This window comes from Protopterus annectens, chromosome 2.part0, assembly GCF_019279795.1.
Source record: "Protopterus annectens isolate FY-2018-M chromosome 2.part0, PAN1.0, whole genome shotgun sequence".
In the NCBI taxonomy this organism is placed as follows: domain Eukaryota; kingdom Metazoa; phylum Chordata; order Ceratodontiformes; family Protopteridae; genus Protopterus; species Protopterus annectens.
The window spans coordinates 1266817672-1266833898 of NC_056728.1; the positions used below are offsets into that span (position 1 = coordinate 1266817672).

The 16227-nt window shown below is 36.3% G+C and overlaps 1 protein-coding gene across 1 annotated transcript in view; it reads right to left on the minus strand.

The window, feature by feature from the left end:
- Positions 1 to 16227, minus strand: part of TEK (TEK receptor tyrosine kinase) — a 767861-nt gene that overhangs the window by 146890 nt on the left and 604744 nt on the right. The window contains exons 16-17 of the mRNA XM_044061437.1: positions 10562 to 10752; positions 9195 to 9308 (exon numbers count right to left, since the gene is read on the minus strand). Coding sequence (XP_043917372.1) covers positions 9195 to 9308; positions 10562 to 10752 — 305 coding nt within the window. The remainder of the gene's footprint in view (positions 1 to 9194; positions 9309 to 10561; positions 10753 to 16227) is intronic.

The following is a 16227-nucleotide window of genomic DNA, read 5'->3' on the forward strand; positions in this document are numbered from 1 at the left end:
GATAACTGTAGCTGTGCGCCACTCAGTGGGCACGAAGCCTGAGGTGAGGCTATGATTAAACATGACACTTAGGTGAGGTGCCAGTTCATTTTGTAGTTCATGTTGTACACAGCCCGGGATGTCATCTGGTCCCATGGATACTGTATTCTTAGATTTGTAGAGTGCGGTTTCTACCAGTGTGGCCATGATTACCGGAATTTGGCAATCTTTTGGTATTGAGATGGGCCATTTAGGGGGTGAGAGGGGGGTGAAGTTGGCACTAAAGCGATCTGCCAGGATATTGACAATATCCTTGGGATCAGTATATTTAATGCCATTCTATTGTAGCTCAGAGCAGATCTGAGCATTGCCATTTAGATTCTTGACATAACTATAGAATGCCTTGTGGCAATCTTTGGAATCTTTGGCAATGTTATTTTCATAACTAGCTTTTGAGGATTTTATGAGAGATTTCAGCTACTTACTGAGACTGGTGAGGGAGTTTTTTGCATCCTGTGATTTTCCTCTTTTCTGCAACAGTTTCTTCCTTCTGTTGTTTATAGCAGGGGACCACCAGATTGGCTTCCTTTTTTGGAGGAGAGCATCTTGGTTCTATTTGGCATGGCACACTTCATGCATGAGTGGATGTGCTCATAAAGTGCTTTAGTGTAGGATTCAGCAGTCGAACTTTAAGATCCCGTCTGCATGGGTGTAATGAAGTTAGTCACTTCTGACTTCAGTAGCATGAAGTTGGCTTTGGAGAAGTTTATTACGGAGGTTTCCTTACTGGGGGGTGGGGGTGGGGGTGGGATGTGGATGTCAAGGGTGAGCTGCCTATGGTCAGACCTGACCAATGAGGAGGTGATCACTGGTGTGGAGCATCTATCTCCCATGTTGGTAATGATTAGGTCTAGGATATTGCAACCTCTGGTGGGACAATGGATTAGTTGATCCAGTGCATTGGAATTTATGAATTCCAAGAACCGTTGGGAAAAGGTGTTGGCATCCAAGTAGTTTTCCCAGTTAATGGCAGGGTAGTTGAAATCACCCAGTATTAGGGTGTTTGGTTGTATCTTAATATTGTCCAATATGTTTAGAAAGGTGTAGTGAGAATCTTGGGGCATGGTGGGGGATCTGTAGCAAGCTACAATTTGGATTGCAGTCTTACCTAGTGTTAGTTGCACCTGGAGAATTTCAGATGCATTGTGTTGGGCAGCTAGCCTGGAGGTGTGAATATCCTTGGTGAATATGGACACTCCTCCACTTTTAGTGTTTCGGTCTTGGTTTTGTGGCCGAAAAGTGTGGTAAGAGCTGTAGCCTGGTATTGCAGGGGTGCTCTCTGGATCCTTGAACCAGGTCTCAGTTACTGCACAGATATCGATGTAATCCAATTTTAGGAGTGCCTCGAGAGAGTGCATTTTGAGGTTTAGACTTCTAGCATTGAGTGGCATTACCTTCAGATTTTGCATGCTTGTATCTGTTACAGTGGTGGTTTTGTCCTTTGAACCTTGCCTAAAAAGGTACTATAGGGGTGGTAAGTGCTTTAGTCAGTAACCTGAATTCCAGGGGTGACAGATGCAGACCATCTCTGGCAAAGCATCGTGGTTTGTCGATCATGTCTTCCCAGGCAGATAGATACTGGATCCACTTTGTATGACACCAGAAGCTTAGCCAATTGTTGAAGTCAATCATTTTGCCCTTATACTGTGGTATCATTCTGGGTGAAGGCAGGATGCTACTCAGGGCTAGGGTCATACCTGCCTGGGCCACATGATCCGAGAGCTCTTCCATGTCTCTTTTCATGTAGTCCAGGGAGGTACGTCTCAAGTCATTCACTCCAGCATGGACAATGACAGAGTCGTTTTTGTACTTGTTGTGGAGTGACTTGAGTGCATGCGTTATGTGGCAGATCCTGGCACCCGACAGGCAGCTGACTGTAATTTTCTCCTTGTTCAGCCTGGTGAGTTGGACATCAGTGTGCCTGACCTTAGAGTCACCTATGACTAAAGTGTTGGGTACATTGTCTTGCCTTAGGGGCTATTGTTGGGTGGTACATGAGTTATAATATAATTACATGATTTAAAAGTTGGTTATCATGTCTAATAAAAGTTACTTTGCTGGAGTTGGGACACTACTGCACACACATTCCAGTTTGAAAATAGAAAACTTTAATTATTACGTATGGATATTAACATGCTAATAGTATTAATCTTCACAATTCTTATACTGACATTTACTTGCATTGTTGTCAAAACATTAATGCAACAAATGCTAAGGTGTTTTATCTCTTTACATATATTATTGCACTAGTGGTTTAAATAATGTTTAATTTTGTAATACTTTGGGGATATCCTTACACATTTCTAAGTAGTCAGATACATGTCTCTTTGCTCAGTGATTAATACTGTTATCTCCAGTGATTAATAGTTACCTTTTTAGCCACAACCAATTAACCTAGGTAGCTTATCAATAGGCTATTTGGGGGCATTATTGAGAAAGTTGATTCATACAATAACTTGCTACTAAGAGATTTATGTTGTAATTGAAAATTAATAACATAAAGCTATAAGGAGTGAAGTTGAGCCATTCTAACAAACTATTAATTTATGAATAGTTTGTTCAAATGGTTCAACTTCATTATTTATAGGTACATGGCAATTTTTCTGTCCTATGTTTTGTAAACTGTTCGGCCTACAGGCCAGTGACGTTCTGGGAAATACATATTTACTTTATTTAACAAGAGACTTACTGGTGTAATTTTCATAGTAAATTTAATAACAAATAATCAATATATTAGTTTAAAGAAATATAGTAATTAACCATTGTAATATATGTGTTAAGAGGTGTTGGCTCCAACAGCCTCATTATATTGACAACAGCCATTCAGAGATGACTCGCATAGCTGAAACCCATACAGTAGATATGTTTTATTGACTTTATGCAAGTCATATCATTTTTCCTTTTTCACAAAATTATTTTCTTGCTTTTACTACTTTATTCACCAAACTGAATTCTTAGAAGACTTGTTTAGTTGGAGGGAGTCCTGGGGAATCCTCTGGGTAGAATTAATTCTGAAATATTAGCTCTAATGGTTAGCTGCTTTCTTTATGTTACAACCAAAATGATGATTGCATACATGGCAACTCTTGGTCACCCCAGTGTTATTTACTTTTTTTTTCTCATTGCTCAACTTTGTACTGCGGGACATACAAATTCATAACAATAATCAGATATATTAATCTATTTTTTATTCAATGCTCAAACTGCTTACTTGAAGACAGACACATTGGTTGAACAATGGATATTTCCAAGATATGGCTCAAATATATTTTGACAGCGGGTAATTCCATTAATTCCAAAAGTAAATAATGAGTTGTCATTTTAATTAAAAAAAAAATGTCCCTTAATATCAAACTTGTAGTTACAAGTTATGATGCAGCAGGGAGGTATTGCTACATTATAATGTAAGATATATATATGTCATATTAATGAATATTTATTCACAATGTTCCGAAAAGATAAATTGTATTAGTTCACTGCTTGTTCTCCTGTCTGAATTTCATAATCAGCATCATGAACTGTCTGGAACATGGAATGCAGTGGTGTATTCCAAACTTGATAAGAAATCAAGAGCTAAGTCATTTAATGTTGCTGCTTCCAGAGTAGTAGTGGAGGTAATAAGCAGCTTATACATAAGCCGCGGTGGTACAGCGGTAGCGCTGTTACCTCACAGCAAGAGGTTCTCCTGTTTGATTCTCAGCTGGAGTGCCTTCTGCGTGGAGTCTGCATGTCCTCCCACTGGTCGAGTGGCCTCCGAAAGACATGCATGAATGGGCGTGCCTTCGCTGAAGGTTGGACATCGGGCTGGCAACTTGGCACCATAAAAGTCTACTGCCAATCATTAGCAGACTGGAGTTCCACCACTGTGGTGACCCCTAACTGGGAAAAGCCGAAAAGCCCAACATATATATATATATATATATATATATATATATATATATATATATATATATATATATGTATACATACATACACATGTATGTATTATACCTCTCAACCATACCAATTACCTTGGAATTTCCCGGTTTTGAGACTAAAATAATGGGGTGCCACGAATTTCCGAGTGGCCCCTTCAAATCCCGATTTTTTTCTTTATTTAGTAATGCTTTATCCACCCATGAAAGTCTTATGGAACATTCATATAATACACTGAAGTTACAAATTGCCCTGTAGTTGTCAGATTTAAAATTTGTTATTTTGAAAGTTCAGCACCTGTAGAATTAGTTCAAATCTCCACCCCCTTCTACAATGATGAGATTCAGTGAGTGCAATCTCTTCCTCAGGAATACTCTGCTCTCTGGCCTTAGGACTTGATCTGGAAAATGTAAAAAATAAAGCATCTATTGAAGATGCGAAGCCATTCACAAGTCCAGAAAAAAAGTATTCCAATAACCGAGAAGGAGCATGTTAACACAAGACTTGGCACTTGCTCTTAGAAGAATATAAATGCAAAAGAATAAAAGCCTCAGTCAACAGCTGTAGCACAGTTAAATGCCCAAGGCTATAACTCTGTTTAGTTAATATTTCTTAGTTATAAGGGAAGGGAAGTCACACTTTCATTAAGTGTGTTGTGTAATCCATTGTGTAAACCATAGACGTAGAACAGCTAATGATGAAGTGCACAAGTATTTGAAATTGCACACCTTACATACAACAAACAATGAATACATATCAGTCATCTTGTGGCAGTCTGCAGTTTTGATATTGATGAAAGCTGGTTTGTTTCATGTACCTTGATTTTGGCAATCAGAAAGTGTATTGTTTTACTGAAAGATGTAGAGATTAAGCTGTGTTCCCTGTTTAGTAAGTTGCCGCAACAGAGTGCATAACATCGCAAATGTTTCTTAATATGCTCCTACTTAGCATGGCAGTTGATAATATTTTGTACTTTATAGGTACTGTAAGCAAGGGTTACTGCAATATTTCTCAACTATCTCTGATTTGGGCTCAAATTTGCTTTGTTTCTCCTAAAATGTAGTCTGAAGAAATAGGGATGGCTTAAAGTACATTTTTTTGTTTGTGCTGTGATAAGGGCTTCCTACTAGCGATATGAGTTGACCAGTAAGTAACCTTTCGGTTATAGTGTAGAACCAGCCTTTCTTATATTTTCTTAAACATTTTGTATATTTTTTAAAAAAAAAACTTTTTGACCATGGTAAAGTTGCTGTCAAGCTTTGTGTATGTCCACGTGTTCGGCAGCTGTAACAGGACGTGGGGCTGCAAACTCATATGGAAGGTAACTGTTAGAATTTAGAAAACTTAAATAAATGTATGTATGTATGTCTGGAACAGGAACTTTTCTTTTATATTTCACTTGAGTCGTGCCTCACCACTTCATGTCTAGTGCAGCTCTGCAGAAGCTGTTCTGTGAAACTCCTGTGACTGACAGTTTATTCTCTTCAGTCATACTTCTCCCGACTCCATCATCTTTCCTCAAGTAATCTGAACAGAGCCAAAAATAATGGGGGAGGCAAGGTCCCCAAATCAGACAGGCACTGTTATTAAATATTACTGTAACTCACTTAAAAGAGTTCAACCTCTACTTTATAAGCAGTGACAAATATAAAACGCGTATTATTTTGAAACTATTAACTGACTTGTAATTCTCAATTATTTTAGTAGAAAAATCAAACAGTTTAGGAATGACGTGATTAAAATATGACATAATGCAAAGTAGAGTATCCTTAGCCAGAAAGTATTCCTTTTGACCTCAGGCAATTTTGTTCTGTTTTGGCACCTTCCATTATTGTCTGAAACACTAATATACCCTTCAATCTGTATTTTTTAAGTTTTCCCCGTCAGGAATGGAGTGGTGGCTGTCTGTAAAACATATTCTTGTGAAGAAGGGAAGACTAGAAACAGCGAATCTTCACTGATGTGAACCTTTAATCCCTTCCGTTTAACTGTGCCAGGCAGTAGTATGAGAAAGTCAACTGGAGGCTGATAAATAACTGAACCTAAAAAACACCAAATGTGTGGTGGTTGAGGATGGGCGAGTTTTTAGCATGATTTATAAAGCTGCTTTGGACTTATCTATGGCCTTTTGTGAGAAAAGAGCAGAAAACTGACCACTAAGGACAGAACAGTCATCTAAACTCGACACGGCCAAGCAGTGTAGGTGGATAAAAGCTGTCTGTGGCAGTTGTTTTTTAAAGTTGCCTCAATGCCTGGAACAAGAAAACTTAATGCTGACAGTTTAGGTCACATTAAACTTGGACTGCAGTGTGCACCTCTCATTTTTGTAATTTTAGCATCTCCTAAAATTGGATTTTGTAAGATGTGGTGGATTACAGTCTGTAATAATTATTACAGTTAGTCAGAAAAAAAGTTAATTCATGTCCTATCTCTTTCTCTCTCTCTCTCTCTCTCTCTCGCTCTCTCTTTTTAACCATCACCCTAAGTTAATATACCTCCCTTGTTTAAAATAAAAACTGTCTCTAATTTGAGAAGTTTCCTGTTTTTCCAGGAAGAAAACGTTTGAGAGGTTGAGCTATGATGTCTTAACTTGGTTGTTTTGTTGGGATAAGAGCTGTTATGTGACATTTATTTTTATTTATTTATTGATTTATTTATTTGGGGAGGGGGTTCTAATTTTCCCATTTTTTTGTATGAGCAGAATGACCAAACATGTTTTGTAGCTAAGCTATTGCTTTAATTGTGAGTAAACCTATGTGTTGAGTAGGACCAGGGGCTACGGTATACAGGATATTATATGTATTGTTTTAGGAACAGGACTGTAAATCATAGTTCAGGACACACAGTTAATTTTATTTTTATTAAAGAAAACTGTATTTTAATTATGCACAAGTTCAGATATTAATATAAATAAAACACTGTTGTTGTTCTGCTTATTTTCTGTTTCATGATCATATTTTGGTTGTCTATTCTTAAGTTTGCATTTAAAAGTTGGTATCCCACAATTCCATCGGAGTGGGTGAAATTACATAATTATGTATGTAAATGTTATGTTAATCAGCGTACAGATTTGTACCTATTTTTCATGGGCCATTGCCCAGATTTTTGATGTTTCCATGTTGAGAGGTATGTATGTATCAGATTTTTTTAGAAAAGAATACCCAGAAAAATGAGAATTCACAATTTTTCACCACATCATGTATTTAGGCCCATAATCAATCTTCAAATATTTTATCAATTGACCACAGATGTCTGTTCATTTTCAAGATTTTTTTCAGAAGTTAAGTGGTAATAAAGGTTACTCGGAACTAGTCACTAAATCTTTTTATCTGTGCTTTATGTGATAAACTTGATCCATTACTATTTGGGGGCATTGTCTTCAGCTCATTAAACCTGATATACAGTGTGCATCTTTCAAATCAGTGTTAAGACAGCATATGATAATCCCTCATTCTTTAAGAAGCAAAGTATGCAAAAAGGAATTGGCGTTCCAAGCATATGTAAAACACTGGAGAGTTGATTAGTCACTTAATATTTATAATGAAGTGAACAAATACAATATATAGACAAAATTCAGAAAATAATCTATAAAACTCAGATAAATGAACATTTTATGTGCAATTTTATATGCATAAAGCACAAGCATGCTATCATAACCGATTTGCAATACTTTTACATTTTCTCAAAAACAGAAGGATATAAGGAGTGAAAGAAGTAGCAGATGTGAAAGACAGGGAAAATGGAACAGTTGTATAGAAACAGGAATGGCTGAAGAAAGGGAGTAACAGAGTTACATGTAGAAATAGGAATTTAGAGGGAATGATGTAGGAATAAGCGCAAATAAAATAAAAGGGGTTAAGGCAAGAAAATGATACAGATTAAAAATGCTTCTCTTAATATCACATATTTAAAACTTGGAACAAAGCTATTAATGCCACTGAGTATGCTTTGGGAATTCCTTATAACTGGTTACAGGAATGGTATAGTAATTCACAAAGTAATATAAATGAATCTGTAATTACAAATTAAGTCAACAGTTTAAATCTTCTTAATTGTCCAGAAACATTCAAATAACTATTTGAGATTATCTAAACATTAGTTTAAAGGTATATACAATGCTATTAGCAAATCAGCATAGTCATAGCACTGTCTCCTTATCAGCTTGGTTTTATTAGAGTTAGGCAAATATCAGACCAAACTAATATGCTAGAGTCATTTTCTACTTACAAACAGGTACATGGCCTAACTTTTCAGTGATGGATACATCTAAACCATTTGATATAATTAATTATTTATTTTTGTCTTCAAAACTTTAACTAAAATATGGGTTTCCAGATATATTTATTGATAGTATTCAAATGATTTACTACAAATTATCCACTTTATAATGTGTCATTTGCAAGCCAAGTTGTTGTATATAATGACATGCTATAAGGGTGCAAATTTATTAAATGTTATCCACTTGCTTGTCTAGAAAGTGTCATTTTCAAACCCAGTTGTTATATATATAATGGCTGTAGACAAGGGTGACAATTGTTGTCTTAAAGGTTTAATTTAGACAGAATTATTATTCATTTTCTGAATTATAACTCTTTTGTTCAATATCAAAGATTGTTTAGAATTACAATATCATATACAGCCTTTACTGGTGGCATAAACATATACACCAAACATCTAAGGAGCAATATTCCCTGAATTTTGGAAGTTTTATTGTATTTATCGAAATTATCCAGTTCTAAACTGAATCTAAATCAATTTTATTTTCAAAGCTCTTTTTATGGGTTACCCATAAGATTATCAAAAAATATTGTTTGCTGAATATGCATATGTTTTCAGCTATCTGTCACATTCTGCAAATATGTTTTTTTTAGAGTTCATGTTTTTTGCAATTCAAAGTTTTATAACATGACAAATTTTTATAATAAACAAATCCATGACAAGGTATACTCACCTTTAAGAACTTTTAAACTAAAATTCTTCCTTGGAAGACATTGAAAATTTTTATCATGCATATTTTGTGAGGCATAGTTATGTAACTAGCCAGTTCATTTTTAGGCATGAAACAAAAGCATGTACTTATTTCTATCAGGCTGATGGTATTTATGGCTCACTCTCTTCTTGGCTTTTTTATGTTGTCTTCATACTCAACCATATGTAGCCATTCCAGTGTCCTGTATATTGTGCATTATATTAATAACCTGAACATCTGAACAAATTTTTGGAGATATGTTTATGCTTACCATTGTCTTTTTGACATAAACTTCTTGTCCTCTGGACAGTCCAAAATCAGCAATCTTTGCCACATAACCATCACCAACTAAAATATTTCTGGCAGCCAAATCTCTGTGAATAAACTGAAACGCAGAAGAGATTAACTGATAAATATTAAGAAAAATGCTCTACTCCCATTGTATGAAGCCTTTGGATTCATTACAGTTTTGCAAACAGAATTCATTGGATAGTAGGTTACAAACAGACATTTTTCATCAGTTTACTTCCATAAAAGAAAATACTTAGTAAAAGAAATATGAGTTGTTTTCTCTGTCGAAAACTTTACTCTCCCTATACCTATCACCATCCAGCATGCTAAAAATAATGAAGCCTTGGACAGCCATATCTAATAGAGACATATAAATATTTTTTAACTTACTGCAGTGTTATATTAAAACAATTGTTTATACTATAACAGCCCTTTCTTTCAATCTCTTTTAGGTAACTGTGTTCATTGAATGTTATCTATATGAGTCTTGACAGAAGTCTGACACAAAGCTAACCTATGCAACTTATTTAATGTAGTGGCACTATGATGTGAATACATGCACTCTCTCTTATCTTTTAGCAGTGACAGGTGGCACACGTCTTTAGAATAATGTGCCTTGTACCTAAAGATAGAGCTGGTTTACGTATTGCTGAAATGATACTCTTCCCTAATTTTCCTCTGGTATCCCAAAGAAAAGCCATTATATGCTTCTAGCCACCAAAGAATGGTTCTGTACATGTGTTTTTAATGGCAACAAAATAATAAGAAAGATATTTCTTCTTGTGAGAGATTGGAATTTTATTGCCTTTTATTCATTATTCTATACTGTAGGTAACCTTCAGAAGTTCTACTTACCAATAATTAATTGCCATTAACTCTAGAACAATCAGTTTGTTATAACTAAAGAAAATGGACTGGTTCCTGCATTGACATTCATATATAACCTATGTAAGTGACGATTAAATGTTATCCTTACATACACTAGCTTGCCTGATCACTTACACATGTCACTATGCTAGTATGTTATCTGTCATGGAAAATTAGCCACAAACCTGTGTTTGTATATGTAGAGTCACTAATGATTTTTAAAACCCTCCATGTAATTCTCTCTTGAATAAGAAATAAATGCAACATCTTTTTTCCTCTGTGAATATGGTGCAGAAACACTGAGCTAAGGGCAATGCTGGCAATTCCTTGATCAGTGAAATGCTGCTATACCAAAACATTCATCTTGGTTATACAGGATACATATCTGTATATAATAAACATTTTCCAACGCATATAAAGTTAACAGTTTTCCTCACATATTGAATTATACAGAAAAATATACATTTCTTGAGAGTGTACCTGTTTTTGACTGAGATAATCCATGCCTCGTGCCACATCTGCAGCAAACTGCAAGAGCTGCTGAGATGAGAGTGTAGAAGCAGTGCTGTTAGCAATCGCAAAAGCTGGGTCTGTCTCCAGAACACGACTCTTGCGCAGAAATTCCAGCAAGTTTCCATGTGGAGCATATTCTATTGCAAGATACAAATACCCTGCAGGAAAACATGCAGCAGTTCATAAAGGTAACAAGATGTACAGTATAAACATTACTACTCAGTAGGGGGAGCAGACACAGTCTGGTATCAGGTTATCATGTATATTAAAGTTATAGCCTCACAGAATCAACAACATAAGAAAGCATCCTACAGGTAAGAGCTTTAACTACAAGCCATCCTAGAGAAACAGTAAATATAACAAAATACTCTGATATAAACCCAGCTTAGTCTACAAAGCTGCAGCTGTAGTTATCTTGCATACCAGTGAGTATCTTATCATCTCTGTAAAAAACATATTACACAAAGACTCACCGTATCTGAATTCCAGTAGGACCCACCTTCTTCTATGACTTTATGATATACATCTTTGTTGTTGTTACTGATGTGCAAAATAAAAATCCCTGAAAAAGGGGACCTTATCAGGTAGCAGAACCCCTGGTACTTTAAAAGTAGAAGATTATGTAAGACTTAGGCCAAGCAAATGCATAGCAAGTCGGCTGAACCTGGTCATAGAATTCTCATAACTGAGAGCATTCTGCGTAAATATGCAACCAACAGCCAAACCCATTCACGACACATCTAACATGTGTTAGGACATTCTGGGAACCTTTTAGTAATCATATCAGAAGTGAAAAAAATGCAGCAAGTTGCATGTAAATAAAAGCATAAACTTTGGGGAAGATAGTTGAATGGGAGCTGTCAGTGTCACTTTCTTACTGAAAGAGACAACTCCTCTCCACAAGGAGGATGAGCAGGATCTCAGGCTCCAATATTCAAGAAAAGAAAAAGATAAGACAAGTGGGTAAGAGGAATCACTCTTCCCCTCATTATCAGCTTCTAGAATCCCACAATAGGTGAGGCGGCCCAAGAGCCATCTTATGAATCATTTCTTTATTTATAAGCACTGCAAGGATAGCTGTTGATTGCTTAATGGGTTATCCTTGCAGTGCTTATAAATATTAAGTAACATACTTTACCCAGTTAAGGAAATATTTATTATGTATGTTAACTATTTATGAATAAATTTTATATTTATTACTAGGAAAAGTACTTAGTGCAAGGGTACCATAAAAGAAGAAACAGAAGAAACAAAGTTTAACTTTGATTCAAGTAAAATATTACTAGCTGACATAAAATATATCGTGGGATTCAGAAGTGCATAAGACATTGTGCTAACCTGAACTGTGTAGTTTTTCACAATGCAGTATGCCTGAGTGATTCAGAAATAGTTATACTTCTACAATGGTATGAAAGCACTAGCCTGTAGTACTACAGAGGTCTCAATGGCAAATGCCACATTTAAATGTGGCAGTCATGGTGTGTGGCTAATACAGATTAGCCATGTGTGTTTCCCAGGAAATTTCACCAACATCAGAAAATCAGGCTAGAACGATTCAAGGAATAGTTGTACCACTATTTTTGGACAATGAGACAAGAAATTATACTCTGCTTTTGACGTATGTCCACTCACTTGCATTGCAGGACTGGGGCTGTTAGTAGTGCAGTGGGTAAGGCCATGTGTGTGTGTGTGTGTGTGTGTGTGTGTGTGTGTGTGTGTGTGTGTGTGTGTGTGTGTGTGTGTGTGTGTGCAAAATATGCACATCTATGTGACTGTAGGGGTATGTGTGTAAAAGTCTGAGTGTGTGTGAGTGTGAATGTTTTATATGTGAGTCAGTATGTGTGCATGGTTTTTGGTGTGTGAGTGTGGATGTGTGTGTATACATGTGTATTTGAATGGATCTGCTTTAGTAGATTGAATCATCATTAACCGAAATGCAGATGATCAAGACGACAAGATCGTAGCTGCACAATAGCGAGCCTGTAAAATACTGAAAGTTAAAACAATGAAAATACCTTTTTTAATATTTTGCAGAGGGGCCTAGGGTGCTGTTCTCCCCACACCCCCTGCAAATTAAATATATCAACTGTGAGATCGCACTATAGTGGGGAAATATAAATTTACTGATCCTCACTGCACAATGATCTCCATTCAGAATCTCCAAGTAGTGTGTGAGATTCACACCTGTTTTTTTTCCAAATTATGTATACATCCTTTTAAAATAAATATTTCCTTTCCTTTTTCATGTTTGTAGGTTAAAAGCACCAAGAGTACAGGGTACGTGATATGTAATATCTGCCATACTTTTAGTCAGTATATAGTACAAACCGCGACATAAAACTAATGCATACCAACACCACAGTAAAGAAAGAGCTGCATACACATCGATCTTGTAACTGTTGATTTTGTCACTTTTCATTATTTTGAACTTTCACCTATGTTGTCTTGATCATCTGCATTTTGGTTATATGGTGATTCGATCTACTAAAATAGATCCATTTGAAGATGCCTGTACAACTACAATGAATGGGCTAGAAGGGGAATCACTAGCACAGCCAGGTCTAGCAATGCTGTGTTCATTTCAGAGACATAATAATGATGCTCATTGCAGCTTTATCTTGTCTCTGAAATGAATATTATTGATACAGTGCTACTGGGCTCTATGGCATTACCCAAATAGTGTGAGCAATGATAATTTTTGTGAATGCAGCTATGGTATTTTTCAGAAGAATCTGTTTCAAAGACACTTCTAAAGAGAGAAAATGTACCTATTATCTAATAGAGCCTTTGTAAAAATAACAGAAAGTTCTGAAAAGTAGTAACACAAAATTTAGGGGAATTAGTACTAGATTACCTGCCAGGGAATTCTCTAATAAAACTTGATGTTGCATATATTTCATGGGAATACTTAATTCTATAATTGATGCTCACACTGTACACCTCACAGCAAGAGGTTCTCCGGTTCGATCCTCGGCTGGGGTGCCTTCTGTGCGGAGTCTGCATGTCCTCCCTGTGGTCGCATGGGTTTCCTCCGGGTGCTCTGGTTTCCTCCCACATCCCAAAGACATGCTGTAGGTGGATTGGATACTCTAAATTGGCCCTAGGTGTGAGTGCATGCATGCATGCGTGTGTGCCTTCTGTGGAAGGTTGGGCGCTGGGCTGGCAACTCGACACTGTAAACCTCCACTGCCAATCATGAGCGGACAGGTGATATGCTGTGGTGACCCCTAACCGGGAAAAGCCTAAAGAAGAGGAAGATGTTCACACTGTAACAGCCATTCTGTCCCATAAATAAAAATGCCATCTCTTGCTTGTTGAAAATCTGAATCGGATGTATTGTTTTTTGGACCTGTATAAATCTTCATACTGTATACAATCTAGTGTATGTACAGGCCTGTATAGTTCTCTGTACAGTATAGAAACCAGTAAATACTACAAGCATAAATAATTATTTATAGTATACAATACAGAAAATGTTACATGCTGGTATAATTCTCCATATGGTATAGAATGCAGTAAATATTACAGGCCTCTATAATTCTTAATAAGTGTTACAAGGTCTGTATAATACTCCACATCATAGAGAATCCAGTACATGACACTGGCTTGTAAAATTCTCCAGCTGGTATAGACTCCAGAAAATAAACACCATATCATATGGTTTTAGCAGGAAACATTTCTCTTTTCCATGAGACAGTGGAATTTCACAGTTGGTATACAGTATATAAGCAGCAATGTGTGTGTGTGAGTGTGTGTGTGTGTGTGTGGGGGGGGGGGGGTTACCCCTCCCAAATGAGAGGTTCAAGCCTCTATGCAAAAACATTTTTACATGGTTTTTCAGCCTCAAATGTGAATTGCCGCTGAGTGATTCCAGTGGACTGTTATTGATCTTCTCTAATTCTATGGCAATTTCATCAGAATTTAATTAGGGTACCTTTCTAACAAGTGGTGAACTTAAACATTAACACATATGTACTGATGTGGATAGCAAACTGGTTGTCAGACAAAAGTCATGTTTGAGTTGCAGGTACCACACTGGAAAGTAAATATGCCACAAGGGGGGGGGGGGTATTCATTGCTCCTGACTGCATCCTCTTTTATTTGACATTCATTTTTCACATCCAGAAACCAATATGCTGGCACTCTAGTTAACAAAACTCACTGCTAACTGCAAAGTACACATTGTTATTCATGCACCCACCAACTTAAAGGTACATCAAGCTGGGCTAAACCATGCAAACAACTGGTGCAAAGACATTGGCATCAGAATAAATGCAAAAACGCAGAATAGTCCACTTTGGTAAAATAAGTAATTCTTCATCATCCACACAGATGACACAACATTTAAAACAGGCATTGTCATTTCAATTCTAAGCACCCTTCTGAATAACCCCCTAGCCTTTGATCTTCATGTCTCTGCTGTAGTTAGGAAATCCTATCTGCCTCAATTAGTAATCAAAAGCATTTCATCCAAAACCAAAGAAGTCTTATTGTCACTACACTCACCCTTAACCACCCACATTGTTGAATTTAGTATGTAATAATTCCAACATATCATTCAACTGCAGAGGATTCAAAGGTTCCTAAATGAAAAAGTCAAAGGTTTCAGGTCCCTCTTTGTATATTCTGTATCCTATAGATGTCTCCAGGGTGATCTGTGTTAGGCCTTTTCTGTCATGAAATTCACCACCTCCTCAACCTATTATATCTTTGTAGACCTAATGATTCATCAAATACACATACAAAGGAACTTAACATCTATCACTAAATTAATTGTGCACACTAATGCAACAGGCCTCTTTTCTCAGAGTATTATTCACCAATCACCAAATAACGGCACTCAGTGTAAAACTAAGAAAAACAATAAACAAACCACTGATGGCAATAGAGGACAGACTCACAGGAACTTAGAGTAAAATTCATTTAATCAATGCTTTCATCAATCAGACGTCTTCAGAAATACACATACACTGAACCTTACTAGCATATATATGTATACATACCCCCACTGAACCTTTTAATCACATCAATTAACCAATTAACAATTAAGGAAATAAACCATAAAACATCCTATAAAATACTTGTTATAAAAAGTCATAAGAAAAAAATGAATGGTAAAAATGTAAACACAAATCTACAAGGCAAATTTCTTGTCCACCAAAAAACACTTTATATTAATCATATCATTCAACCCTGGTGGACTGTCTGCTTCCATCCTTAGCTGCCATAATGTCTCTCTTCTCTCTACTTTGTTTTTAATGTTACCACTCCTTAAATCATTATCAATATGTTCCAAGATGGAAAAAGTAAATTTCTTATATAAAGAACATACTGTGGAATGTCTATATAGAGCGTAATTTACATCCCTAATTTTTATAGCATAGCAATGTTCTTTAATACGTTTATAAAAATTTCTTGTAGTCATGCCAATGTAGAATGCGGTACATCCTGAACACAAAGCAATATATACAACATTATGAGTATTACAATTGAATCTGCCAGGTATACTGATAGTATGATTTAAATGTGGCAGACTAACATAAGGCTTCTCATGAATGTATCTACAAGTGTTACAGTTGTAACACTTGTACGTACCTCTAGCCCTTTCTGAAATCGGAAGAGAAATATTGGCC